General features: G+C 45.5%; 1 protein-coding gene across 1 annotated transcript in view; it reads left to right on the forward strand.

The window, feature by feature from the left end:
• The window catches only part of COL4A2 (collagen type IV alpha 2 chain), a 226,109-nt gene that overhangs the window by 33,695 nt on the left and 165,483 nt on the right, over window positions 1-26,931 (forward strand). Inside the window, exon 3 of the mRNA XM_060231861.1 lies at window positions 16,380-16,460. Coding sequence (XP_060087844.1) covers window positions 16,380-16,460 — 81 coding nt within the window. The remainder of the gene's footprint in view (window positions 1-16,379; window positions 16,461-26,931) is intronic.

Genomic DNA, 26,931 nt, shown 5'->3' on the forward strand with positions numbered 1-26,931 from the left:
ACTCTTTCAGCCTCAACTTTCTCCTAAGGTGTGGGGGAAGGAAGGGAAAGGCAATTATAAGCCACTTTGAGACTCCTTACGGCAGGGGAAAGTGGTAGGGGAAAGCAGTGGTATATAACCCTCCTCCTCTTCTAAAGCAGTGTATGGCCATGTGTTATTTTTCTCACCATTGTGGTTTTAGGATTTTTTTTCTTGATAATTCACCTTGGTTCAATGGATTTTTCTCTCTGATAATCTCCACTGTGTATTGTTCAAATAAAGATGTTTGTAAAGAAAGAAGCAGCAAAGAGCCGAAGAGGCAAGAAGGGCTTTGTCTTTTTAAAAAAACCAACAGCCCGAAACTCTGTGACCAACTCAATGGATAAATCTTGCAACGTTTACATTACTTGTTACAACATAATTAAAGAAATTTAGTTTAGATATAGGCGGGTCTTTTTTGGTAGAAAAAGCTGAGCAGGAAAACATTCGCATATTAGACCACACCCCCTCATGTCACCATTGTTTCATACAGGGTTATTATTGTAGAAAAAGCCCAGCAGAACTCATTTGCATACTAGGCCCCACCCCCTGGCACCAAGCCAGCCAGAACTGCATTCCTGTGTGTTCCTGCTCAAAAAAAGCCCTGGATATAGAGCTGAACACAAACAGGATTCTCTGTGGCAAATACATAGTAAGTGAGGAAGAAGCAAATTAGCAGTACAGTCCTAAACAGAGTTGCACCCTTCTGAGCCCACTGACTTCAGTTGATTTATGAGGTTATAACTCTATTTAGGATTGCACTGTATTTTTAATTAACCATTTTTTTAAAATGTTCTTTATGAACTATCCATGTTAGGGTTACCAGCTCTGAACTGGGAAATTCTGGGAGTTCTCCAGGCCCCATCTGGAGGCTGCCAACCCTAAGAGTCCTACCCTGTGAGGATAAAGTTGCTAGGTCCCCCATGACCACAAGTGAGGGATGGGGGATGGAGGTAAGCAGAGCTCTTTTTTATTGCAGGAACTCCTTTGCATATTAGGCCACACCTCCTGATGTAGCCAATCCTTGAAGAGCTTACAGGGCTCTTAGTACAGGGCCTACTGTAAGCTCCAGGAGGATTGGCTACATCAGGAGTGTGTGGCCTAATATGCAAAAGAGTTCCTGCTGCACAAAAAGCACAGGAGGTAAGGTTGCCAGATCCTGGTGGGGAAACTCCTGGAGATTTGGGGATGGAGCCTGAGGAGGACAGAGACTTCACTGGGGCAAAATGCCATAGAGTCCACCCTCCATGACCTGCAATTCCAGGGCATCCCCAGGTGGGGATGTGAGCAGGGGTGGAATTCTAGCAGGAGCTCCTTTGCATATTAGGCCACACACCTCTGATGTAGCCAATCCACCAAGAGCTTACAAGCCTCTTTTTTGTAAGCTCTTGGAGGATTGGCTACATCAGGGGTGTGTGGCCTAATATGCAAAGGAGCTCCTGCTAGAATTCCACCCCTGGATGTGAGAACTGTAAACTTTGGAACTTTTAGGATCATTTGTGAAACTGTTGTCCTCAAAGGGCCCCAAAGACCAGTCTTTGCTCTAATGGGCACATTGTCCCTGAAATATCCACATCCAATGTGCCTCCAAGCTCTTCTTAACTTTCAAGAAATATTCCATGAATTCACAGCGATATTTTTCTCATACAGGTTATAAGGGGGAAACGGAAAGCTGATGTGATTGAGGGGGTTGGCATGACTAGAATCTGGTGTCTCTCTCTTTCTCTCTTCCCCTCCCTCTCTTTTGTAAAGTTTTTGTAAAGAAGGGCTGGAGTAAGAGTGGAGTCCTACCACTAAAATAAGCAGCTTTAGGACCACTACAGCCATGATCAGAGAAGATCTCTTGCTGTTCTTTGAAAGCTAATTGACAGCCCAGCCCCACACAACTGCTTTGAAGTTTGGGGAAAGGGTATTTTAACCCTTTCCTCCTCCCCCTGTGCCTCTCCAGTGATTTAAACAGGCTCTCTAAAGTGGCTATTAACTCTGTGGGAAGAACAGAACAAGGTCAAGTGTCCTACCTATCTTTTTTCTCTCTCTCCCCCTGAGGTAATTGCAGGTTCAGATGGGTTATTGAAATCAGCAATTCCCAATTTTGGGGGTATGGTGGCCCTCAAGTCCAAATTTACTTGGCACAGCGACTCGCTTTTTAAAACCCTAAACAAAACATACTCAAATCCACAAAACAGCAAAAAGCCCCGGACCCGCTTTCTCAAGCTTTGTGACCCACGTTTAAATGTCACAGAGGTTGAGAAAAGCTGGTTTAAATGACTGAAGAGGCATGGGAGGCAGAAAGGGTTAAACGCCTTCTCTCCCCATCCCCAGTCTTCAAAGGAGCCATATGAAGCTGTTCATTGGCGTTAAAAAAGCTGTGTGAGAGAGATGCTAATCATAGCTCTCTCACATCGGGTCTGGTATGTCCCTTACTGGAATGTAGGCTACATGGCCTTTGTTTAGATATAAAGTTGAATTTCTTTCTGTTTTTTTTCTAATATGGTAGCCGTAACCAATTAAAGAATCTATTCCACGAGGTGGAAGTTGTTAGCCTCTAAAAGAGTCGGAAATGTTCATGTCTCGCAGATGTCTGTGAGAGAGAAAAACTTAGCCTAATTCTTTCCTATGGAACTCAACAGGATTTTAAAATGGCCACAATTGTTCTGAGAAATAACAAAAGCAGTTCAAGGAGATGGAATATAATGATGAGCCTTCTGTTTTTATTAGTAAGGACGAGTGTTACGCCACAGGCACTGGAATTATCGCTGGGGGCTACCCTGGTTATACTCATGAACAGAATTTTCTTAAATTTTTAAAAACTGGTTCAATATTTCATGGTCGGAGTCTGCAGAATGCCATAATACAATAATTTTAACATTTGGATTAAAGTGATCTCAAACATTTAACAAAGTAAATCCTTACAAAAATTCTGCTAAGTAGTATTTTAAAGGTGAGGGGGTTGAGGGATTTCATCTGGATATCTGAAGCCACTGCTGTGTGTGTGAGTGTATGAGAGAGAGAGAGTGTGTGTGTTCACAGGATGTGCAGCTGCTTGGGGATGAGGAAATGAAGACTGCTCTGCTGTATCTTATTTATTTTAGAGAATGTGAAAGTCCCCTGGCTCCACCCCCAAAGTCCCCAGATATTTTCTGAATTAGACTTGGCAGCCCTAGAAGGAATAAAGCAAAGTTGGAGTCTAGTGGCACCCTTAAGATCAACCAAGTTTAATTCTGGGTATAAGCTTTCATGTGTAGGCACACTTCATCAGATACCTGAAGAGGTGTGCATGCACACAAATGCTTATACCCAGAATTAAACTTGGTTGGTCTTAAAGGTCCACTGCTCTCAAACATTGTTCTGTTATAAAGGAGTGTTGACACTTCTGCTGAATTAACAATTATAAATCTGCACTGTATCCTGAAGGCCAAGAAAAATAGTAATGCTAAGTGTATGGCCATGCAATTCAAATCCATGCAGTCCTTTAAAATTATTAAAATTTAAGATGGATTCAGAGGGTTGTTGGATCCAGCTTGAGAAATACGTACCCGGAGATTTGAGGGTGGAACCAAGGGAAGGTTGGGTTTGAGGGAGAGAAACCTCAGTAGGATATAATGCTATAGAGCCCGCCCTCCAGAGCAGCCATTTTCTCCAGAAGAACTGATCTCTGTTGTCTAGAGATCAATTTCAGGGCCCACATAGAGGTTGGCAATCCTATAGTGAAGAAAGATTAGCAGCTTTACCTCAAAGAATACTTCCAGGCTGTCTTTGCAGCATTTGTGGATGCCTCATGACATCTATGAGTCTAAGCTTGTGATTTGGCTGGGAGCTCTTGAGTTCTTAGGCTGGTGATGTTTCATCGCTAGAAAGACAAGCAAGGTTGAGCTAATGCCGCTTTGGAAGTATGACTACATGTGTTTTTCAGAAGTATCTGAAGTGTGCTTGTGCATGAAAGCTTATACCTTGAATAAAACTTTGTTGGTCTTGAAGTTGCCACTGGACCCAAACTTTGTTCAGAAGTTAAGTCTCACTGTGTTCAATGGAGCTCAGTCCTAAGGTAAGAAGGGATGGGACTGGAGCATTACATGTGGGGGGAGGGAATTGGTGCCTTCCATTTTTGGATACTTATTTGCCAATTTCTTACCTGTTTGGAGACCTAGAACTTCCAAGTGCTTCTCTCCTGTGTCCCCCCCACACACACCTAGGGTTGTCAGGTGTTTTTGTTGCTTCAGCAGTGTGATTTGGGGGGTGTCTTGGGATGTCCCCAATATGATGGCAACATCTGGAAGAGACATCCTCACATTGGGGACATTGCATGGTGATGCTCTGGTTTTGGGCAAAACTTTATGGTAAAACCAGCTTCAAACTGTAGTTTACCTCTGTGGTAAAAGCAGCTTCAAACCGTACAGTTTTGCCCTCAAATCAGAGTGTCACTGTGTGACGTCCCAGACATGATGACATCATTGGGTCGGGGACATTACACAGCAACATTGCTGCTAGGGGGTGGGATTTCGGGAAAAGTCCCTAAGATCAAGGGAACCCGGACTGGAACCTGGGGACCGGCAACCATGCTCCCACCCCAATCATCACAAGCAATACAATATAGTGAATTAAGTCATGGTTGTAAAGGCTCTAAGCATTACTTTAGTCAAAGCTGTGCTTTTTATCCAAGTTAGATCAAAGTTTAAAAAGAAGTGGGATAAAGTCTGTATGAAATTTGACTGTGTGGGAAGAGTCACCAGATGACAGAGGTGAGCAAATTCGAAAAGTCAAACCACAACTCGTTTTAAAAATAGACCTGTCTAAATATCCTCCTCTGCTAAAATCCCATATATGGAAGAGTGCCCAGGCTTTCTTATTTCCTATTGTGTCAAACTAATGATGTCATTTGTTTGGATGACTTTCCGAAGTTAATCAGACCAGGAAAACCATAGATATGGAAGCCAACAAAAGGTAACTATAGATATTTGATGCCTGATCTACCTCTTATGAGTTTTATTAATGCACTGCTGATGTGGGTGGGGAAACATGCTCCTCTGATCTATCTTGGTAAATGTTAAATAACTCTGAAAAATGGATGAGGATAACTTTTATTGATTCTACTGCAGCAAAACCTTTTGCTTGATACTGTGGTCTCAAATAACTGTATGCAGGGCTTTTTGTGAGCAGGAACGCACTTCCGGCTGGCTTGGTGTCAGGGGGTGTGGCCTAATATGCAAATGAGTTCCTGCTGGGCTTTTTCTACAAAAAAAGACCTGACTGTGCATTTTGATTTTCTCCTGCAGTATTCTGCTTATGACTGGACTAGGCAAGTATACTACCGTTAATATAAATGAAGTAAATACTGGTATGAATGAAATAAATATTGTGGAATGGGAGACTTATAAAGCCATTGTGGCTGAGAGAATATCTTGAACATTAAATATTAAACAGTTTCCCATACAACCTTGTAAACCTCTGCTGTAAGAAGAGTCTTGCTATAAGAAGAGTGTATGTTTAGGAGGAATCCCATTCATAAAATGCAGTTATTTATTATTCATTTAGTTCATATATACCCCACCTTTCTTCCCAATGGGAAACTAAAGCAACTTACATTGTTCTCTCCTCCATTTTATCCTCTCAACAACCTTGTGAGGTAGGCTAGGCTAAAAGAATGTAACTAGTCACCCAAGGTCATCCGGTGAGCTTCCATTGCAGAGTGGAGATTCAAACCTAGGTTTTCCAGATCCAGGGCTTTTTTTGTAGCAGGAGCTCCTTTGCATCTTAGGCCACATCCCGCCCTGACGTACCCAATCCTCCAAGAGCTTACAGAGGTCTTAGTACAGAGCCTCTGTAAGCTCCAGGAGGATTGGCTACATCCGGAGGTTGAGGCCTAATATGCAAATGAGTTCTTGCTACAAAAAAAGCCCGGCCAGATCCAATACTCTTAACTATACTGGCTCTAATACACACTTGGATGACAATAAAGCTCACTGTGGCTTGTTTGCGAAACATTACCTCAGATAAAATCATTCAGATTTGACAGGAATTAGATTTTACAGTTTTAGCAGGTTGGTATCAGAACATTAGCTAAATTTAAGCAGGTTGCAGTTGCTTCCGTGAGCTTCAGTTCGTGTAGCTGAAAAAGAGAAGACGTTGCTGAGGGAGAGGTACATTCTACTGGATATGTCAATGCTCATTTGACTTGGCTTCTTTCAGCCAGCCCTGATGTGCATAGCCCAGGCTAGCTTGATCTCATCCGATCTCAGAAGCTAAGCAGGGTTGCCCCTGGCTAGTATTTGTATGGGCACCCTCCAGGGAATACCAGGAGTGTGACGCAGAAGCAGGCAATGGCAAACCACCTCTGAAATGTTTTTTGACTTAAAAACAAATCTAGCTCACCACCAGTGTTCCCTTTAAGCTGAGTTAGTGTGAGCTAGCACACAGTTTTTTAGCCCCCCGGCTCGCATATTTTTGTCCTAGCTCAGGAAAAATGGCCCCAGAGCAAACAAATTTATGCAGTAGCTCACAACTTTGATGCCAGTCGCTCACAAAGTAGAATTTTTGCTCACAAGACTCCACAGCTTAGAGGGAGTATTGCTCACCATCTAGTGGTGCATAATGTTAAAAGAGCTAGAATTTCTCTTAGGATCTCCTGGCAATACTACACATACAAACACTGCCATACAATTATTAATTACTTTTCACTGGAAGGAATGGTCTAGTAGGATCTCAGGGCTGATCCTGTAAATGTGTTCTAAAAGGAAGGGAGGGTCCCATACTTCTTGAAAGCCATCCTGAGAGAAGCCCATCGTGAACATAGATTATCTGAATGACTGTTGTCTTTTGGGTGCAAAGTGCTTGAGTGAATGGTGGCAGTGGAATTGTGGGCTTAGTTGGAAGAGATGGATTTTCTTCACCCATTTCATGATTCTTTTGGACTTCCTTTGATCCTGTTGATCATGTTATCCTTCTGGACCAGCTAGGTAGTGTGGATATCAGTGAGACTTTTAACTGCTTAGAGCAGGGTTTCCCAAACTCCCCCCACCCCGTTGCCCAGTTATTCTTACACTTCTCCTTCATGGCCTACGAAAATTTGGGGGTAGATCCAGGAGACAGGAAAGCCTGTCTCTTTCTTCTATAGAGGTCTCCAAGGAAAACAGAGCTCGGGCTTTGCAGCCTGTGTCAGTCTTCACACCCAGCTTTTATCTGCACAACACAGAGATGCTGGGGGATGAAAGGAAGGAAAACAGAGCTCAGGCTTTGCAGCCTGTGTCAGTCTTCAAGCCTAGCTTTTCTCTGCACAACAGAGAGATGGGAAAGAAAGGAAGCAGAGCAGAGCTCATGCTTTGCTAGGGGTGGAGCTAGCTTTGGCTTTTCTTGTGACCCAGTATTGAGGCTCTCGTGGCCCGGTACCGGGTCACAACCCTGCAAATGGGAAACGCTGCCTTACAGAGTAACTTTCTTTCCAACTTGTCTTAAGATATCAGGCTTTCTTGCCTAAAGATGGAGGCTTAAGTTCCCACCATAGTACAGTCATTCCTTGATCAGAAGGACATGGCCATGTTTATCCATCATTTCATCACATCTATTTGGAAGCTTCAGTTAGTTTAAAATGTTGCAGCCAGATCGTGTGCATATTATCACGTTCACATATCTCCAACACTGAGAAATCTATATTGACCTCCTGTTCTCTTATGGGAACCATTCAGCATGCTGATTATAGTCTTTAAGACCATGCAGGACTTTGTACTAAAGCATTAAAGAACAGCTATCTTCCCTGTGTACCTGCCTCTTAACTTGGTTCATCCACTGAGACAGGGTTGCACTCCCCATGAAGGAGACTGCAAACCGAATGATACTTCCTAAGAGTAAGCCCCATTGAATAACATGGGACTTACTTCTAAGTAGATGTGCTCAGGATTTGTCTTTTAGCCAACATGTTAATTTGTAATTACAGGATAAATTTCGGACCTGCATTCCCACTAAACTCTTAACTTTTGGGGAGGGATGGTGGCTCAGTGGTAGAGCATATGCTTGGTAAGCAGAAGGCTCCAGGTTCAATCCCCACCATCTCCAACTGAAAAGGGACCAGGCAAGTAGGTGTGAAAAACCTCAGCTTGATATCCTGGAGAGCTGCTGCCAGTCTGAGTAGACAATACTGACTTTGATGGACCGAGGGTCTGATTCAGTAGAAGGCAGCTTCATATGTTCATATGTTTGTATATGTTCAACCTAGTCTGTCAAACAAAGACTCACCCCCATCCAAGGTAGGCAACAGAACCCTCTAGAACATCAGCCTTCCCAACCATCTTCTCTGGATTCCATTTTGGCTTGCTCTCTTCAGCCACTGGTTATCTTCCCTTCATGTATTTCTCTAATTTCAGGCACCAGGTCAAATCATATTTATCTACTGAGTTACATGATTGATGAATGAATTTTGTGGCGCTGTTATAACTGAGTTATTGTCTCTCTTGAACTTTTTAGTATAGTGTGGTTTTGTAGGCTTGTGTGATGGGTATTTTTTCAATAACCTGTGCCAATAAAGCTACTCCTGTTTGGTGTAGTGGTTAAGTGTGCTGACTCTTATCTGGGAGAACTGGGTTTGATTCCCCACTCCTCCACTTGCACCTGCTAGCATGGCCTTGGGTCAGCCGTAGCTCTGGCAGAGGTTGTCCTTGAAAGGGCAGCTGCTGTGAGAGCCCTCTCCAGCCCCACCCCCCTCACAGGGTGTCTGTTGTGGGGGAGGAAGGTAAAGGAGATTGTGAGCCGCTCTGAGACTCTTCGGAGTGGAGGGCTGGATATAAATCCAATATCTTCTTCTTCTTCTCCTCCACTTGCAGCTGCTGGAATTTCCTTGGGTCAGCCATAGTTCTTGTAGGAGTTGTCCTTGAAAGGGCAGCTGCTGTAGGAGCTCTCTCAGCCCCACCCACCTCACAGGGTGTCTGTGGGGGGGGGGGGCGGAAGGTAAAGGAGATTGTGACCACTCTGAGATTCAGAGCATAGGGTGAGATAAAATCCAATATCATCATCATCTTCTTCTTTTTCTGAACTGCGTATTTTATCAATTGTTAGGTGCACACTGAAGAACTAGATTTCATTTATCAATGGAATACATTTTACCTTGTTCGTGGAATCGTGGCACAAACTTTATAGTTGGATCCATCTGGTGGTTCTTGGGCTCAGGAACCTTTGGTAGAGGGGTCCACACAAAACCTTCTACATTCATAATTTTCTATTGAAGCAACATTGTGACCTCTGTGCTAATGTTGAAATATGTACCCTGTGTCCAAGGTAAAGGAGGACCTAGCCTTACATCCTCATCTTACTGTCCAGAATTTTCAGCCAAGTAGTTCCTCGGGCTGTCCCAAAGCACACCCACACCCAGGTTTCCCTTCCTATTTGACTGCTTGCCAGATAACGTTTCCCCATCTTCATGAGAACTGGCTGTCCAAGGACACACTGTCCTTCTTCAAGCAGACATGTCCCCTCCAGAACAGTGGTGGTCAGTGAAGCCTTGGCGAATAGGCCCTGCTCTACTTCTGCTGTTCACACCACCCCGCCAAAGTGCTAATTCATATTTAAACCAATTTTTTAGGCAGTTTCAACAGCAGGAATTTGATTCTCCCCCACCACCCCCAATTCCTTCTGGAGGTATGTTCTGTCTGTTAGGAAAGAATACTGCTTGCTGGAATTGTATGAGCTGGATTTTGAGCCAAAAAATTTCCAGTTTTGTTTCATCCGTAACGAAGTCACCACAGTAAGATGCCTGAAAAAACAAGTAAAACCATTAGGAAACCATTACAAACGGTGATAAAAAAATTTCACTTATCCTGCTTGTTTACTCAAAAGAATGATTAGTTTTTTTCGTTCAAGTATGTTCTGAAAAAGTCATGTTACATTCATATATGAATTACAGTTATGCCCAGTGATAATTTCTGTGAGTGTATAACTTTTTGTAGGGTGGTTGTCTTAGGTTCAGGGAGTTGTTCCTTTCGAGTAAATATGGTGATATCTGACCATTAAAATAAGTTCAACTCAACGTGAATTCTTAGAGCTGAGGGGTATACAGTAGGGGCTGGCTGTACTCACCAACCACACCGCCCCCAGCTTAGCTGTAAAGATACCGATGACCTTTGAGGTCACTGACTGATTCCAGTGGGCTTTGAGCTGCTCATGTTTTTATTTCAGAGGTATGTATGGAATCCACAAGCCATGGTTTTGTGGATTAGCACATTCATCTCTTTGAGGATGCTGGATTGTCCCAGCATCAGCAGGCTGATGTAAACCAAAAATGAGCAGAAATCATGAGAATCCATGGTAAAAGGGGGGAGCGGAGGATGTTGAAGGAAGATACTTTTCCCTCTTTTGATTATCTCTTTCTTGAGCAGGTCTCCAAAGCTAGACTCTGTGCCAGGAGTGTCTACTGGGGCCAGGGATCTCCCAGCCTGATCACCTTTGGTTCAGAGGCAGTGAATAGTCCATGGTTTAGACCAGGGGTGGCCAAACTTGCTTAACATAAGAACCACATAGAATAAATGTCAGATGTCTGAGAGCCGCAAGACTTGAATGACGAAGGAAGGAAGGAAAGCAAATAGATGGGGGAGGGAAGGAGAGGTGGGAAGAAAGCTGCTTTAACTTTAAATGCATTCTCCAAGCCACCAGTTGGCTTGGCTTGGCTTGGAGAAGTGATTTAAAGAAAGAGATGCCTTCTCCAAGCCGGCTGATAAGGTGATAGGGGCTTCAAAGAGTCACACAATATGTGTGAAAGAGCCACATGTGGCTTCGGAGTCACAGTTTGGCCACCCCTGGTTTAGACCCATTGGGTGTTTCTTCTGTGAAGCAAGCGCAGTGGGGCTGATGGTTTGGCAGTCCAGCGTTTAGTATGGGGGGATTGTGATGTTGGCTGCTGTTGGAGCCGTCTCCATGGAAGCTCTTGGAAGCACCAGTGTTATCGTGGCAGAAAGTCTACTCGAGACAAGAGTTTCTCTTTTCCCCTTGCTGTTGCAGCTCCCGCTCTATGCTGTGATATCCAAACAAATGAAAAAAGTGAAGTAAATGATTATAATAGTTTAGGACCTGAAATTGAAAGGGCAAAGCAGTGGGTTTACTAATGTAATCATAATGCATTTGTTTCTTTGTCCTAGAGCTGTGGCATTCACTGTGCAGCTTATGGAGAGCCACATTTCCAGTGACCATCAACCAAAAGGGCCACATATTGACCGATTCCTCACTAGCCTTGTCCCAGTCTCATGCTCCTCTTCTCCGCGGGGCTCCCTTCCAATTTCGCACAAGCTGCCCCAGGGCTGCAACTCGCTCTGCCTCTTTTGTGCGGCGAGCAAGATCCTCTAAAGACCAGTTTCTGCTTGCCGTGTGAAAGAGGCGGAGCAAGTTGCAGCCCTGGGGCAGCTTGTGCGAAATTGGAAGGAAGCCCCGCAGAGAAGAGGAGCATGAGACAGGGGCAAGACTAGTGGGGAATCAGTCTTAATTCCCATCCTTGGGAGGCTCACAGCTTTCCTGTTCCTCCGGTGGCTGTTTCAAGCTCGAAGCTATCTGCCAACCACAAGTTCCACTGGGCAAAGGTCTTGCCCACTTTCCTGAAACAAGTGTCACTATAGGGAACAGTGCTTGGAAGAGCCACCAGTGGTCTATCAAAGGGCCACATATGTCTCCTGAGACCAGGGGTGGAATTCTAGCAGGAGCTCCTTTGCATATTAGGCCACACCCCCTGATGTAGCCAATCCTCCAAGAGCTTACAAGGCTCTTTTTTGTAAGCTCTTGGAGGATTGGCTACATCAGGGGTGTGTAGGTGGGCTAATATGCAAAGGAGCTCCTGCTAGAATTCCATCCCTGCCCAAGACCCGGAGTATCGCTGCCCTAGAGCCTGTCTCTACCAACCCTTCCTTTCCCTGCTGTACCTTCATCTCTTTCTTGCATCCAAGATGCATCATCTCCTGCAGGAATGTTGTTCTGGCATTCAGGCAGGCATGCTGAGGACTACATTCTCCATGGTTCAGTTCTTCAGCTATAGTGGAAAAAGTTTTGAAGGCTCCAGAAAAGGCAGGAAGTGGAAGAGATTCTCCCCTGTCCACCAGTTGGTTGAAGAGCCAACCCACTGCCTAATGCCTCAGCAGGCCACATCCTAACTGAGGGCTGGTAGTGGAGAAGGTGGCATCATTCCCAATGAGAACAAAGATGTACAAGATCTATTGCCATAGTAGTTGACATGGCAGCCCTGTATGGTTTTTAAGGCAAGAAACATTCAGAGGTGGTTTCCACCGCCCACTGCTGCATAGCAACCCTGGACTTCCTCAGTGGTCCCCCATCCAAATACTAATCAGGGTCAACCATGCTTAGCTTCTGAGATACAATGAGAATGAGATACAATGAGCCGTCCAGGTCATAAATTAGGTTTTTTTAAAGTAGAAAAACTGTAGGCTACCGCTATATTCTGCCCCCCTACAGTGACCTAATAGTTCTCACTACAGAAGCAACCCGGCTCAGGCTGGGAACTTCTGCCTCAAAATAGAACACTAGGGTTGCCAAGTCCAATTCAAGAAATATTTGGGGGTGGAGCCAGGAGACTTTGGGGGTGGAGCCAGTAGCAACATCATGACAAGCACAATTGTACTCCAAAGGGAGTTCTGACCATCACATTTTAAAGGGACAGCACATCTTTTAAATGCCTTCACTCCATTGTAAATAATTAAAGATAGGGGCACCTTCATTGGGAGCTCATAGAATTGGACCTCCTGGTCCAATCCTTTTGAAACTTGAAGTGTGTTTTGAAGAGAGGCACCAGATGCTATGCTGCAAATTTGGTTTCTCTACCTCAAGAAACAGCCTCCCCAGAGCCCCAGATATCCGCAGATCAATTCTCCATTATACCCTATGGAAATCAGTCTCCATAGGGAATAATGGAGTGTCCAGCAGACATTTCCCTCCCCTCCCCCGCTTTCTGATGCCCTGAAGCGGGAGAGGGCCTCCAAACCGGGGGATCCCCTGCCCCCACCTGGGGATTAGCAACCCTATAGGTCCAGAAAATAAGGGGGTGAGTTAAACTGCAGGATATCTGGCTCCCCCTCCCCTTCCTTCTGGCAGGACATAGTTGAATTCTCATTCTCAAGGGCATGCCGATAATGGTTTCTCTTGGCTCAGCAAATGAACGAGAAATGGGGGTGGGGAACTGAAGGAGCTGGATTTAAATTTGGATGGGATGTGGGGGGGGGGAGTTCCCTGGCAAGTTTAATGAGTTTCTTCTGACTTTAGAAACTCAAGGTTGTCTTGATCAGCTGCATACATCCTCAAGCTATCTAAATCTAGCGCTAAGGATATGCCTACGAAGGAGCTTGTTCCATGCTACAACACAACTTAGTGAGTAAATAGTAAATTTTCTGTTGGCTGTTTAAAATTTGACAGAAAGGATCCATTGGGTAAAGGACACGTTCCCTTTTTAACCAATACAGTAGAAAATTTTTTAAAAATTGTTTCTGAGGGAAATGTGCTTCCCGTTGAAATGAATAAGAGTAAAGAATCTGAAAAACTGAAATAAGAATAACAAAGGAACCATAATTATTAAAAAAACAGTATAATCTCAGTAAAAATTCTGTGCACCTCCCTGTTCCAGTCTTAACTTTGACTGATTGCCTAACAGACGGCCATTTTGGGCCGGTTGGGAGGCATCTTGAATTGGACTGGCTCAAAAAGAACCATCCCCAAAGCCTCCACACGCTCCCCTGGGAGGCGGCGCCATCCCGTCCTGGAGGCAGCTTTGCGCATTCAGATGGAAAGGTGCCTCGGAAGCTAGACCACTCTTTATCCCCCCTATAGGTTAAGTGCTCAAGCGCTCCTGGAAGTTTTTAAGTGGGGGGGAGGCGGAAGTAGTTTGGGGTGGCTTGGCACTTACGCACCGCTAAGTCGCCTCACTGCACCCATCTGCTTCCAGATGGCAAGGAGGCAACTGGAAGTGGTAGCTTTTTGAGCTGCTCTCAGGATGCAGGAGGACGGGGTGAGTATGGGACGAGGACGGGCAGCAGATGTTTGTTTGTGGAAGGATTTTTTGGGTTGATTACTGAGCCATCTCTGAGTTGGCCCAAAGTGCCAGTCTGTTAGCAGGCCTTCTGTCAGAACTGTGAAAAGGCTGAGGTTAGACTGCCCAAACCTTTTCTGGTGCCCATCAAGTGTTTTCAGAAAGTGGGCAGAGCCAGCTTTTGACCAGCAAGGCCACTGGAGATTTGGCTGTGCAGGCTTCCACAGGCTCAAAAAGGTCAGGGACCCCTGGGTTAGATGGAGTTGGTTGATTCGTTTTTCATTTTGTCACAAGCATAAATTTGCAACTGAAATCTTTCTAGCCTCTGGATTTTGCTTCACAGAGTTTCGTTCATGGCAACTTGAAAATTCTTGAGGAATCTTAAAACTGTTTTAAGAGAGTTGCCTGTGGATTGCGGGGCCTGTACTTTGTGTAAGGCATAACTTCTTGGGGCAAAAGGTTTATGAGAGTTTGCAAAGAAGAGGACATGCAGTCTTTTGCTTTTTGGGCAGATCATTTAATACCTCTGTTTTCTGCATAAATTGTTTGTATAATAAGATGTGTTCCTAGTTTTCACAAAGAGAAATCCAGGACATCACCAGTGATTGTGCATTCTTTGGGTTGTTTGTACATAAATGGCATGTTTTGTCCCTGTCTGTGGGTTGATGGTTTTCATTAAGATTGCTCTGCTCTCCAAAGACACACTCCAGGGCTTGCATCGACATTAAAGGGAATCACTGTACACAGGGAGGAGTGAATACAGGCTGTATTGTTTGGCCCATGCATGTTTGGCCCATTTTCAGTGACTTCCAGTGATGTCCTGTTTCTGAGTATGTAACTACTTGCTCAGGCTCAAAGGATACTGTTTTTGCAGCTTTCATTTTCCATCCCTGTTTGTTGGAAGGAAATGTCATTTTGCCTTTGGCACCGTTTTGTTTTTAAAATTATTTCCAAGTTACAGTGGACAAGTGAGTTATGCTTTAAAACTTTTGCTTCAGACATCGATGGCAAATTGCTATGGATCTAACAGTGCAATCCTAAACAGAGCTGAGGGCTTAGTGTGGTGCAGTAGTTATAGTAGAGTAATAGTAGAGGAGGAGGAGGAGTAGAAGAGGAAGAAGAAGTTTTTATATCCCACTTTTTTCTACTTTACAGAGTCTCAAAGTGGCTTGTAGGCAGGGGTGGAATTCTAGCAGGAGCGCCTTTGCATATTAGGCCACACATCCCTGATGTAGCCAGTCCTCCAAAAGTTTACAACAAAGAGCCTTGTAAGCACTTGGAGGATTGGCTACATCATGGGGTGTGGCCTAATATGCAAAGGCGCTCCTGCTAGAATTCCACCCCTGTTTGTTGGTATTTTTCAGTTCAGGTCTATTGGACTGGGGGGGGGGGGGGGGAGATCAGGATTCCTGAAAAAAACCCAAATCCCAATACTGGTATTCTGGTATTTTTTAGATCCAATAGACTCAAACAAAAAAAACACTGCGGAGGGGGGGGAAGCAGCAACAAAGCCACTACAAACAGCTGAGAGGTGGTTCAGCAGGGGGTCTGCCAACAGCTGATCCTGTGAGGAGAGTTCTCCCTATAGGCTTAGCTGAAGCTCTGCTGGGTATCCCATTTTTGCTGGTAATTCCCAAATATATCTGGGGTTTTTGGGGGGATGTTTTCCAGTTAGCCTAGAGAAGCCTGGATTCATTTTAGAAGCCAAAATGTACCTGAAAATGCCATAAGGTTTTTTTAATATATATTTTTGGTTTGGGTGAACCCAAATGCACACCCCTAGTGGCTTACAGTTGCCCTTCTTTTCTCTCCCCACAACAGGCACTTTGTGAGGTAGGTGAGGCTGAGGGAGTTCTGAGAGAACTATGACTGGCCCAAGGTGATCCAGCAGACTTCGTGTGGAGGAGGAGTGGGGAATGAAACCCAGTTCTCCAGATTAGAGTCCACTCACCACACTGGCTCTGGGAGGACTGGGTTCAGATCCCTCACTTGACCATGGAAGCCTGTCAGGTGACCTTGGGCGCATCAGTTTCTCAGCCTATCCTCCACTCGCAAAGGAGGGAGGGTGTTGCGAAAAGCTGCTTTGAGTCCCTGATCAAGTAGAAAAGTGGGATATAAATAATAAATAAGAGTTATACCCTTCTTAAATCCATTGAAATCAATGGGTGTAGAAGAGTATAATTCCACTGAAGCTTGCACTGTCAGTTCCGTTTAGGATCACTGAATGAAACCGAAATCACTCAATTGTTCTTTATTTGATTCAGGGTTGCTGTATTGTTGCCTCTGCCACTACCTATACACACCTGTAAGTTGTCCTGTTATTTAACTGTCTTTTAAATTCGTGCTTTTTTTCTCCCCCCCCCAGGGAGGAAAATCCTACGCGGGACCCTGTGCAGGAAGAGACTGTAGTGGAGGATGTGAATGTTTCCCAGAAAAAGGAGCTCGCGTGAGTACGGATGTTTGGTTACACAAAGAATCTTCACACTTCTGCCCTAATGGCCAGGCTTAAAATGCAGTGAAGTCCAAAGGATTTAAGAGCTAGGTATATTCTTAAAATACATTTTTATTTTATTTATTTTAATTTATATTCTGCCCTTTCCTGCGAATGGGCTCAGTGTGTGGAGCACAACTTGTAAAACCATCAAAACAATTCAGCAATAAATAATTCAAACCATTAAGACTATAAGTCAGTCAATAGAGGCACTTAGATTCCAGTGGGAGGTGATCAAGTAATAGGCCAGAAAGATGCTATAACAGCCCAGCAGCTCTATAGCAGCATAACGACTGTTCAATGCGTTTTTCTTCAACCATCTAAATATGAACAAGACAAACTGTATTAATAAGCTTCTTTTGTACCAAAATATATAATAGTATGTGACTCCCTGCACTGTTGTTATTATATCAGGGGTCCTCAACCACCAACACCATTCCTGGTGCTCACCAAGTGCTTTAGAAAGTAGGTGGGGCTTTTTCCCAGGAGAACTTCTTTTTGGCTGTGCAGATTAAAAGGCGTACTGTTAAACAGAGCTTCAACTCGAAATGTTGAAAACAGGGCTTTTTTTTGTAATAAGAACTCCTTTGCGCATTAGTCCACACATTCCTGATGTAGCCAATCCTCCAAGAGCTTACAGTAGGCCCTGTAAGCTCTTGGCGGATTGGCTACATCAGGGGGTATGGCCTAATATGCAGAGGAGTTCCTGCTACAAAAAAAGCCCTGGTTGAAAAGTTGCTATCAGAGTTATATATAAACTTCACTCTGTAACATCTTTGGTTGGCTCCATCTCCATTCTGTGATTATGCTCACTGCCCCATGTCAGAATTCCAAAGGTATCTGGAGGCTAAAAAAAAAAGTGTTAGATCTTTCCAGCTATTAGGGGGTGGAGGTACTAATGTATGTGTATAAGGGGAGGGGTGAGAGGCTCCACCCCCCATTTTCATACATGGATAGAGCCTGTGTGTGCTTAGAAGGAGGATTCTGTCTATGGAAGTAGGAACGCTGAAAAAGGTGGAGTCCCAGTCACATGATGAGAACTGTATGTGTGTTAATGAGTTCCAATACACCTGCATAGTGGTGGATTTTTCTGTTGCAACGCTGCCTCCCCCCCCCCCATGTATATTAATTGACCCCTTAGAACAGGGGTGTCAAACATGCAGCCCAGGGGTCAAATCAGGCCCCCAGAGGGCTCCTATCGGGCCACTGAGCAACTAGCTGTCCTTTATAAAGTTTATATATCAGCTACCTGATCTTAAATAGGTACACACATAGTGCGGCCCGACATGGCCTGGCCTGACAAGGTCTCATTTATGTCTGATCTGGCCCTCATAACAAATGAGTTTGACACCCCTGCCTTAATGTCTCTCCAGTAAGGGATAATTGTTAGACTGAATTGTCAAAGATATCTCCCATTACTGTGGCAAGACAACTCTCTTTTCATACAGCACCACTGCCCTCCCCCCCCCCCCCAATCTTAAATACCTGTTTGCCGCTTCTGATCCAGGTCCAGGGGTCTTTGTCCTCACAAGTAAGGATCTGCATACTTGGACTCAATTGTTTAATACCTGTTGCTTTTTTAATAAATGTATCTCTCTCTCTCGGCTTGGCTTCGCGAACGAAGATTTAAGAAGGGTGCAATAGTCCACGTCTGCTGCAGGCTCGCTGGTGGCTGACAAGACCAATGCGGGACAGGCAGGTCCGGCCACAGTGGCTGCAGGGAAAAGTCTGATTTAGGATTGGTGCTGTAGCAGTGCGATTCTTCCTCAAACTCCTTTTGTCCTCAAGACCAGCTATGCGTGCGTTATCAAAGGAAGAGACAGCCTGGTGGATGGTGTGCCTCCATGCTTTGCGATCTGAGGCTAGGTCAGACCACTGGTGATGGTTGATGCGACAGGCGCCAAGGGATTTCTTCAAGGAGTCCTTGTACCTCTTCTTTGGTGCCCCTCTATTTCGATGGCCGGTGGAGAGTTCGCCATACAGGGCAATCTTGGGAAGGCGGTGGTTTTCCATCCTAGAAATATGCCCTGCCCAGCGCAGCTGCGTCTTCAGCAGCAGTGCCTCGATGCTGGTAACCTCCGCCCGCTTGAAAACTTCAGTGTTGGTCACAAAGTCACTCCAGTGGATGTTGAGGATGGTGCGAAGGCAGCGCTGATGAAAGCGCTCGAGGAGTCGCAGGTGATGGCGGTATAAAACCCACGATTCGGAGCCGTAGATGAGGGTTGTCATCACAACCGCTTTGTAAACATTGATCTTTGTGCCTTTTTTCAGATGCTTGTTGCTCCACACTCTTTTGTGCAGTCGGCCAAATGCACGGTTTGCCTTTGCCAGCCTGTTGTCAATCTCCTTATCGATCTTGGCATCTGAGGAGATGATGCACCCCAGGTAGCTGAACTGCTGGACTGTTTTCAGAACTGATTCACCCACAGTGATGCAGGGAGGGTGATAATCTTCCTGGGGTGCAGGCTGGTGGAGAACTTCTGTCTTCTTCAGACTAACTTCTAGGCCGAATAGCTTGGCAGCCTCTGCAAAGCAGGACGTTATATGCTGCAGAGCTGATACCGAGTGGGAGACGAGTGCAGCATCATCAGCAAACAGTAGCTCTCGGATGAGTTTTTCCATCGTCTTGGAGTGTGCCTTTAGTCGCCTCAGGTTGAACAGGCTGCCATCGGTGCGATAGCGGATGTAGACACCATCGTCATCATCTAGATCTACTGCGGCTCTTTGAAGCATCATGCTAAAGAAGATCGTAAAGAGAGTTGGCGCGAGAACGCAGCCTTGCTTTACACCTGTGCCTATTGGGAAGGGCTCCGAGAGGTCGTTGCAGTGTCTGACTTGGCCTCGCTGGTCTTCGTGTAGCTGGATGATCATGCTGAGGAACCTTGGGGGACATCCTAAACGTTCCAAGATTTGCCACAGGCCTTTCCTGCTAACGGTATCGAAGGCTTTGGTAAGGTCGACAAAAGTCACATACAGAGCCTTGTTCTGTTCCCTGCATTTCTCTTGGAGCTGCCTGAGAACAAATACCATGTCGGTGGTGCTCCTGTTAGCTCTGAAGCCGCACTGGCTCTCTGGGAGGAGTTCTTCTGCAATGGTGGGCACCAGTCTGTTCAGGAGTATTCTGGCAAGGATTTTGCCTGCGATGGAGAGCAGGGTTATCCCCCGGTAGTTGGAGCAGTCTGACTTTTCCCCTTTGTTCTTGTATAGGGTGATGATGATTGCATCGCGAAAGTCCTGTGGTAATTTGCCTTGTTCCCAGCAGGTGACAAGTACTTTGTGAAGTGAGCTATGTAGTACTGTGCCTCCATGCTTCCAGATCTCTGGTGGAATTCCATCAACTCCTGCTGCCTTGCCACTTTTCAGTTGCTTGATGGCTTTAACAGTCTCTTCTAGGGTGGGGATCTCATCCAACTCTGTTTTCACTGGTTGAAGTGGGGTGAGGTGGATTGCTGAATCTTGAACTACGCGGTTGGCACTGAAGAGAACCTGAAAATACTCTGACCACCGGTTCAGTATGGATGCCTTGTCTGTGAGGAGCACTTGGCCGTCTGCACTATGCAAGGGACTCTGAGCCTGATATGATGGACCATATACTGCCTTCAGGGCTTCGTAGAACCCTCTTAAATCACCAGTGTCTGCACACAGCTGGGTTCTCTCTGCAAGCTTGGTCCACCAATCGTTCTGAATGTCTCGAAGCTTGCGCTGGAGGTTGCTACATGCAGCGCGAAAGGTTGCTTTTTTCCCAGGACAGGAGGGCTGAGCAAGATGTGCTTGGTAGGCAGATCTCTTTTTTGCCAGTAAATCTTGGATCTCTTGATTGTTCTCATCAAACCAGTCCTTGTTCTTCCTTGTGGAGAACCCGAGGACTTCTTCAGAGATCTGCAGGATGGTAGTTTTTAGGTGTCCCCAGAGTGCTTCTGGAGAAGGGTCTGTGGGGCAACTGAGGTCCTCAATTCTTGACTGGAGTTTTGCCTGGAAGGCAGCTTTAACTTTGGCTGACTGGAGACTGCCAACCTGAAACTTCCTCCGAGGGATACCTCCTCTCCTGGGTGTGGGTTTAAAGTGAAGACGGAGATTGCAGCGTACAAGACGATGATCCATATGACATTCCGCACTGGGCATTACTCGGGTGTGTAAGACATCTCGAAGGTCTCTCTGGCGCACCAGAATGTAGTCGATAAGGTGCCAGTGCTTGGACCGTGGGTGCATCCAGGTTGTCTTCAGACTGTTCTTCTGCTGGAAGATAGTGTTGGTGATGGTGAGCTGGTGCTCCATGCAGAATTCTAGCAGGAGGCGCCCGTTGTCATTGCAGTTGCCAATGCCGTGTTTGCCAAGTACTCCTTTCCAGGCTTCCGAGTCTTTACCTACTCTAGCATTGAAGTCGCCAAGGATGATCACCTTGTCCTCTGTAGGGGTCTTCCGTACGAGGTTGTGTAGATCAGCATAGAACTTGTTCTTTTCTGCAGGATCTGCTTGAAGGGTTGGGGCATACACACTGAAGAGTGTTGCATGTTGCTTGTTTTGAAGTGGGAGGCGCATGGACATGATGCGATCTGAGTGACCTGTTGGCAGGTTTTTGAGTTTGGAGGCAATGGAGTTCCTGACCATGAAGCCAACGCCAGAAAGGCGGCTCTCAGCCTTTGACTTACCCGACCAGTAGAGGGTATAGCCAGCACCGTGTTCTTGAAGACTACCTTCCTCAGGGAAACGGACCTCACTGAGAGCTGCTATGTCGATATTCAACCTGAGAAGTTTGTGGGCAACTAGAGCAGAGCGTCGTTCAGGGCGACCACTGTCTACTGTGTCAAGCATGGTTCTGATGTTCCAACACGCAAGCTTTAGTCTTTGCACACTTTGTGAGGCAGGTGCATGCCTTTTCTTTGTTGTTATTTTTTGACCGCAAATAAGGATGCCCGTTGACCACGGCTAGCCAACTGGGGTGGAGGAGACGAGCTTTGTTTAGGCCACCTTTTCTAGGCCCCTCTCCGTGTGGAGCAAGCAGTGCTGTCCCTAGATAAGGCTGCTTGGTCGTTCAGGGTGCTGCCGAAAAATGTATACGTCTTGGACAAAGAACATTATGTTAATTAGAATAATACAGTTGTCAAATCAGAAGCGTTTTATCAGAGCCAGTTTGGTGTAGTGTTTAAGTGTGCGGACTCTTATCTGGGAGAACCGGGTTTGATTCCCCACTCCTCCACTTGCACCTGCTGGAATGGCCTTGGGTCAGCCATAGCTTTGACAGAGGTTGTCCTTGAAAGGGCAGCTGCTGGGAGAGCCCTCTCCAGCCCCACCTACCTCCCAGGGTGTTTGTTGTGGGGGAGGAAGGTAAAGGAGATTGTGAGCCGCTCTGAGACTCTTCGGAGTGGAGGGCGGGATATAAATCCAATATCTTCTTCTTCTTCTTCTAAGGGCTTTAAAGTGCTGTGGAGATTGGTGGTGGGTTTCCCCCCCCCCCCATAGCAAGCTAGACCTAACAGCTGTAACCATTTGGGCAGCAAACAAAATCATGTATTTGGCTTGGCAGAAAAACACCCTTCTAATTTACCTAGCGCTTTAAAAAAAAAAAGTCATTTGGGTATGTAACTCTCCTCCCAACAGGGGTAAGATAACTGGGTCTTCTCAGAACCTTCTAGTAACAAACACTGTCAGCTCTGTAGCTGCTTGCCTCATTAATTCGCTTAGAAGCTTCAGAGGGAGCTGGAATTAATGGAGTGTTTTGATCTTGCCATAGAGAGTGAGAAAATAGAGCCTATTGAAACGCTTCCTTTGTAGTTTCCATGTGAGTCATCTGTCCAGCAGTGCTTGAGTTAATCAGCCCTTCTTTGGATAATAGGGCCTAATAAAGAAAAGAGCTCCTTTGCAGAGAGGCTGGTGTTCCAATCAGGGCCTTTTTGTGGTGGGTTTCCCTCCCTTTGACAATTGTATTAATTAAGATAAAAGGCAAGGAGAGTTGATTCACATTGCTAGACTTTCCAGAAGTCATTAAAATAGTTGCTCAAATTGTTTTGCTAGTAAAGGAACCCAGTAGTAATTTATGAGCAACATATGTGCTGCATCAACTGGAGCAGCGAAGCTTCTGTTTCAAGGAGTTTGCACAGGGAATGCAAGATGGATTGTAGCTGGGAATATATAAAGGGGATTTTTTTTAGAGCACTTTGCCAACATTTGATGAAATCTATAGAAATACATAAACTTGGCTGGTTCTTTGCTGCTGTTAGCAGTCTGTAAGTGGAAATATTTAATAGAAGTGAAAATCTGTGCTCTCTTTAGTTATTTTCCTTCCTTTAAATACAGCTTTCTTGTGCTCTCTCTCTCTCTCTTTCTCTCTCTTTCTGCTTTAGAGTTGCTAGCCTCTGGATTACAGAGATCAGTTCTCCTCAAGAAAATGGCTGCTTCAGAGGGTTGACTCTGTTGGCATTATACTCCGCTAGGGTTCTTTTCCTCCTCAAATCCCAGACTCCACCCCCCAAAAAAATCTCCAGGAATTTCCCAACGTGGAGTTGGCAACCTGTTCTGTCTGTCTCTCTCTCGCTCATTTACTTACAGCATTCTATCCCAATCTCCTCTTCCCCCTAACAGCTGGAAAAGTAGGGAACACCTGACATCTCCTATCAGATCCCTTCTAGATTTCGAGAGACAACCAATTACTTCATTTCACATGATGGGTTTTGAGGGTTATTAGGTCATGAGAACAGGAATCTCTGTTGAACTCCGTTAAGAATCTAATAGAAAATTAGATTCTCTTAAGAACCAAGAACAGTTTCAAATCAGAGCATAAGAGACTTCATGAGCATTATAGTGTAATGCTCTTAACTGAAGAAAAATTTAAATACCAGACGTCTTGTAAGGAAATATGGAGAAAGAGAGGTCAAAATGAGTCCAACGATGTATGAGCATTGTCAACCAGATCTGACATTTACAAGCAAACCAGAAAATCTGCAGATGTGTCATTTTCAAAATTATTGTACTTTTATACTTCCTAGTAAGCAGAACTCTGGGAATATTATTTTAACAGCTTCTCAATACTTAAAGCTTTAAAATACTTTAGAATTCCACATCTGTCCTCCAAGTTGAGATTACTGGCTGAGGCCCCTCTCTGCATACGTCTGCTTGTCTGAGGCGTGGTGTGTCAGCATCAGAAACAAAACCTTCAGTGTCGTGGTACCAAGACCTGTCTACTGATGGTCACCTGGCTCCAAATCTACAGTCCCTTGAGTGCCAAGTAAAGACATTGTTATTCTTCCAAGATTTTGCTTGGCTGTTTGCCTTGTGATTTTATTTGAGGTGACTTTTTATTCTTTCCATGTTTCTATTCTGCGCTTTCTGCTGCTTTTACTGTCTTTTACTGGCCTACTTGCATTTTCACCCTATTTTCTTGTCACTTTTCTTTTCCTGATGGTCATATTGAGCACATCACTAGTGGCATTCATTGTCTCCCAATGCACTTTCATCCCGAATACCAAGTGCTGGCATTTATTTATTTACTCACTTACTTTATAGTCCTCCTCGGGGCTTTTTTTTTTTTAAGCAGGAACTCCTTCGCATATTAGGCCACACAACCCTGATGTAGCCAATCCTCCAAGAAGAGCCCTGTAAGCTCTTGGAGGATTGGCTACATAAGAGGGGCGTGGCCTAATATGCGAAGGAGTTCCTACTGCAAAAAAAGTCCTGGTTCTCCTTTCTCACTGAGACTCAAGGGAGATTGCGGGGGGAAAAACAGTGTGGCCAGATGGCATAATCCAGCTAGCGACCAATATGATAGAACTAGGAATTGCAGTATTTGAGAATAATGCAAACAACCAACTATCTAAGGCTACCAAGCTCCCGTTGCTGGTGAGAAAAATAATTTTAAAAAACAGGTCCCCATGAGGTGCTGTATTCCTTCTAGTAGAAACCCAGGGTAGCTCTAGGATTCACCAGAAACTCTGTGGTAAAACTGCCTTGTGCCCCCTAGTTCTTAAGGCAAAGTATACTATAAACAATACACTGAGTGAATCATAATGCAGTAAAAGGTGATACCTACAATCGTGGTGGAATTCTAGCAGGAGCTCCTTTGCATATTAGGCCACAAACCCCAAGAGCTTACAAAAAAGAGCCCTGTAAGCTCTTGGAGGATTGGCTACATCAGGGTGTGTGGCCTAATATGCAAAGGAACTCCTGCTAGAATTTCACCCCTGCCTACAATAATCATTGCTATGAACCACAGTCCTGTTCCACTGTAAAGCTGCCCCCTCTGGCCTGTTCCATTCTACCACAGTTCTAATCTCTCTCTCTTTTTCCAACCCTCTTGAACATTTCTGTTTTTCATATTCTGCAAAATGATAGAAGTGTGGGAGCCTTCCTGACCTCCTCAGGTAGGCCTTTGTACAATGAGGGAGCCACCACAAAGAATGTGCAAGAACCAGCAGTGTGCTGGCTCATGCTCAGAGGTATATCAGTGAAGTCTGTTTGCCGGCCTTAACTGGGATAAGTTGCCTGTTTCCAGGCACAGTTAGAAATCCCCATTTATTCACCGATTGCAATCTCTATACATGATGCAGGGATATCCATAATGGAGTTTAAGGAATAACATAAACTGGAGTTCAGCAGATTGATATGATGCAGTGCTAAACGCCTAGGCTTACCATGTCCCCCATTGTTGCCCACCCTCAGTGAGGGAAAAACAGCAGGAAACCACGGGGAACTTCAGCAGTGCTCCAATGCAATGATAGCGCTCTCTGTATGCTACAGTTACAGGTAAGCAACCTGTCTTTGCCAGGGTCTTTCTTTAACCATAAAGTTTTGCTCAAATGCCCGTGTGGTCCCAACAACATGATGATGTAACTTCCAGGCTCACAGGGAGCCAAGTCAATGGGTGCAGTCACACGAGAGATTTGGCCCGACCCAGCCACACCTTCCATTTGGATTAAAAAGACATGTTCACACGTGGCTTCTGAGTAGGGTTCCCAAGTCCAATTCAAGAATTATCTGGGGACTTTGGGGGTGGAGCCAGGAGACATTGGGGGCGGAGCCAGGAACAAGGGTGTGACAAGCATAATTGAACTCCAAGGGAGTTCTGGCCATCACATTTAAAGGGACAGCACACCTTTTTAAATGTCTTCCTTCCATAGGAAATAATGAAGGATAGGGGCATCTTCTTTTGGGGCTCATAGAATTGGACCCCCTGGTCCAATCGTTTTGAAACTTGGGGGGTACTTTGGGGAGAGGCACTAGATACTATACGGAAAATCTGGTGCCTCTACCTCAAAAAACAGCTCCCCCAGAGCCCCCGAAACCTCCAGATCAATTCCCCATTATACCCTGAGAATCGATCTCCACATAGGGAATAATGAAGTGCCCAGCAGACATTTCCCTCCCCCCCACCCCCGTTTCTGGTGACTCTGAAGCGAGGGATTGGCCTCTCTACTCACGAGTTGCTGCCAACTTTTTCCAAGTAACACAGACACCCCATCCCAAAAGGAAGCCTTTCCAATTGGAGACTGGAGCTTCCGGAGGGGGAAAGTCACATGGTGGCTTTGGGGGTGGGGCTTCCCCCCGCCGGCCAGCTGACTGGGGACGGGAAGGAGCCTAGGAAAGCAGAAGAACCCCCGCTGGGACCTGGGGATTGGCAAGCCTACTTCTGAGCCACACCCATTCTTACCCTCTCTCTAGAAGCTTCCTATTTGGATTACATAGCCACTGGGATCTTCCCGGTAGCTTCTCCCTGAGTCCCATCTAGGCCGCATATTCTGTTGCCGTCGGATCACCCCGGTGCAACTCATAAATGGAAGAGCAGTTTCTGGCGCGTTCTGTTTTTTTCCCCTAACTCCACTCCAAGGAGCGCTCGTGTGCTTCTCTGCTCGAGCACACATAGCAGGGAACTTCTTTTTTTTTTAAAAGCAACCCTTTCCATGGCAGATCCATCATTGAGGCACGCTAGCAGTGTCAATGGCCAATCGCGGACCGTTATTGTGATCCTGCTGCTTCAACGGTGGCTGTCTCATCACCTGGAAATGGACCAAACTCAATCAGCTTTTTTTAAGGAGCCCCGTGGCGCAGAGTGGTAAAGCTGCAGTACTGCAGTCTGAGCTCTCTGCTCACAACCTGAGTTCGATCCTGGCAGAAGCTGGGTTCAGGTAGCCGGCTCGAGGTTGACTCAGCCTTCCATCCTTCCGAGGTCAGTAAAATGAGTACCCAGCTTGCTGGGGGGAAAGTGTAGATGACTGGGGAAGGCAATGGCAAACCACCCCATTAAAAAAAGTCTGCTGTGAAAACGTCGTGATGCGACATCACCCCAGAGTCGGAAGCAACTGGCGCTTGCACAGGGGACTACCTTTACCTTTTACCAAGCAGCTTTTTTGGAGCCAAGATAATATCGCACCAATTTCCCAATGTGATCCCTCCCAATATGTCAACAGCAACGTCAGAACATTGCTGGCAATGTCAT

Source organism: Heteronotia binoei, chromosome 1 (genome assembly GCF_032191835.1).
Source record: "Heteronotia binoei isolate CCM8104 ecotype False Entrance Well chromosome 1, APGP_CSIRO_Hbin_v1, whole genome shotgun sequence".
NCBI lineage: Eukaryota > Metazoa > Chordata > Lepidosauria > Squamata > Gekkonidae > Heteronotia > Heteronotia binoei.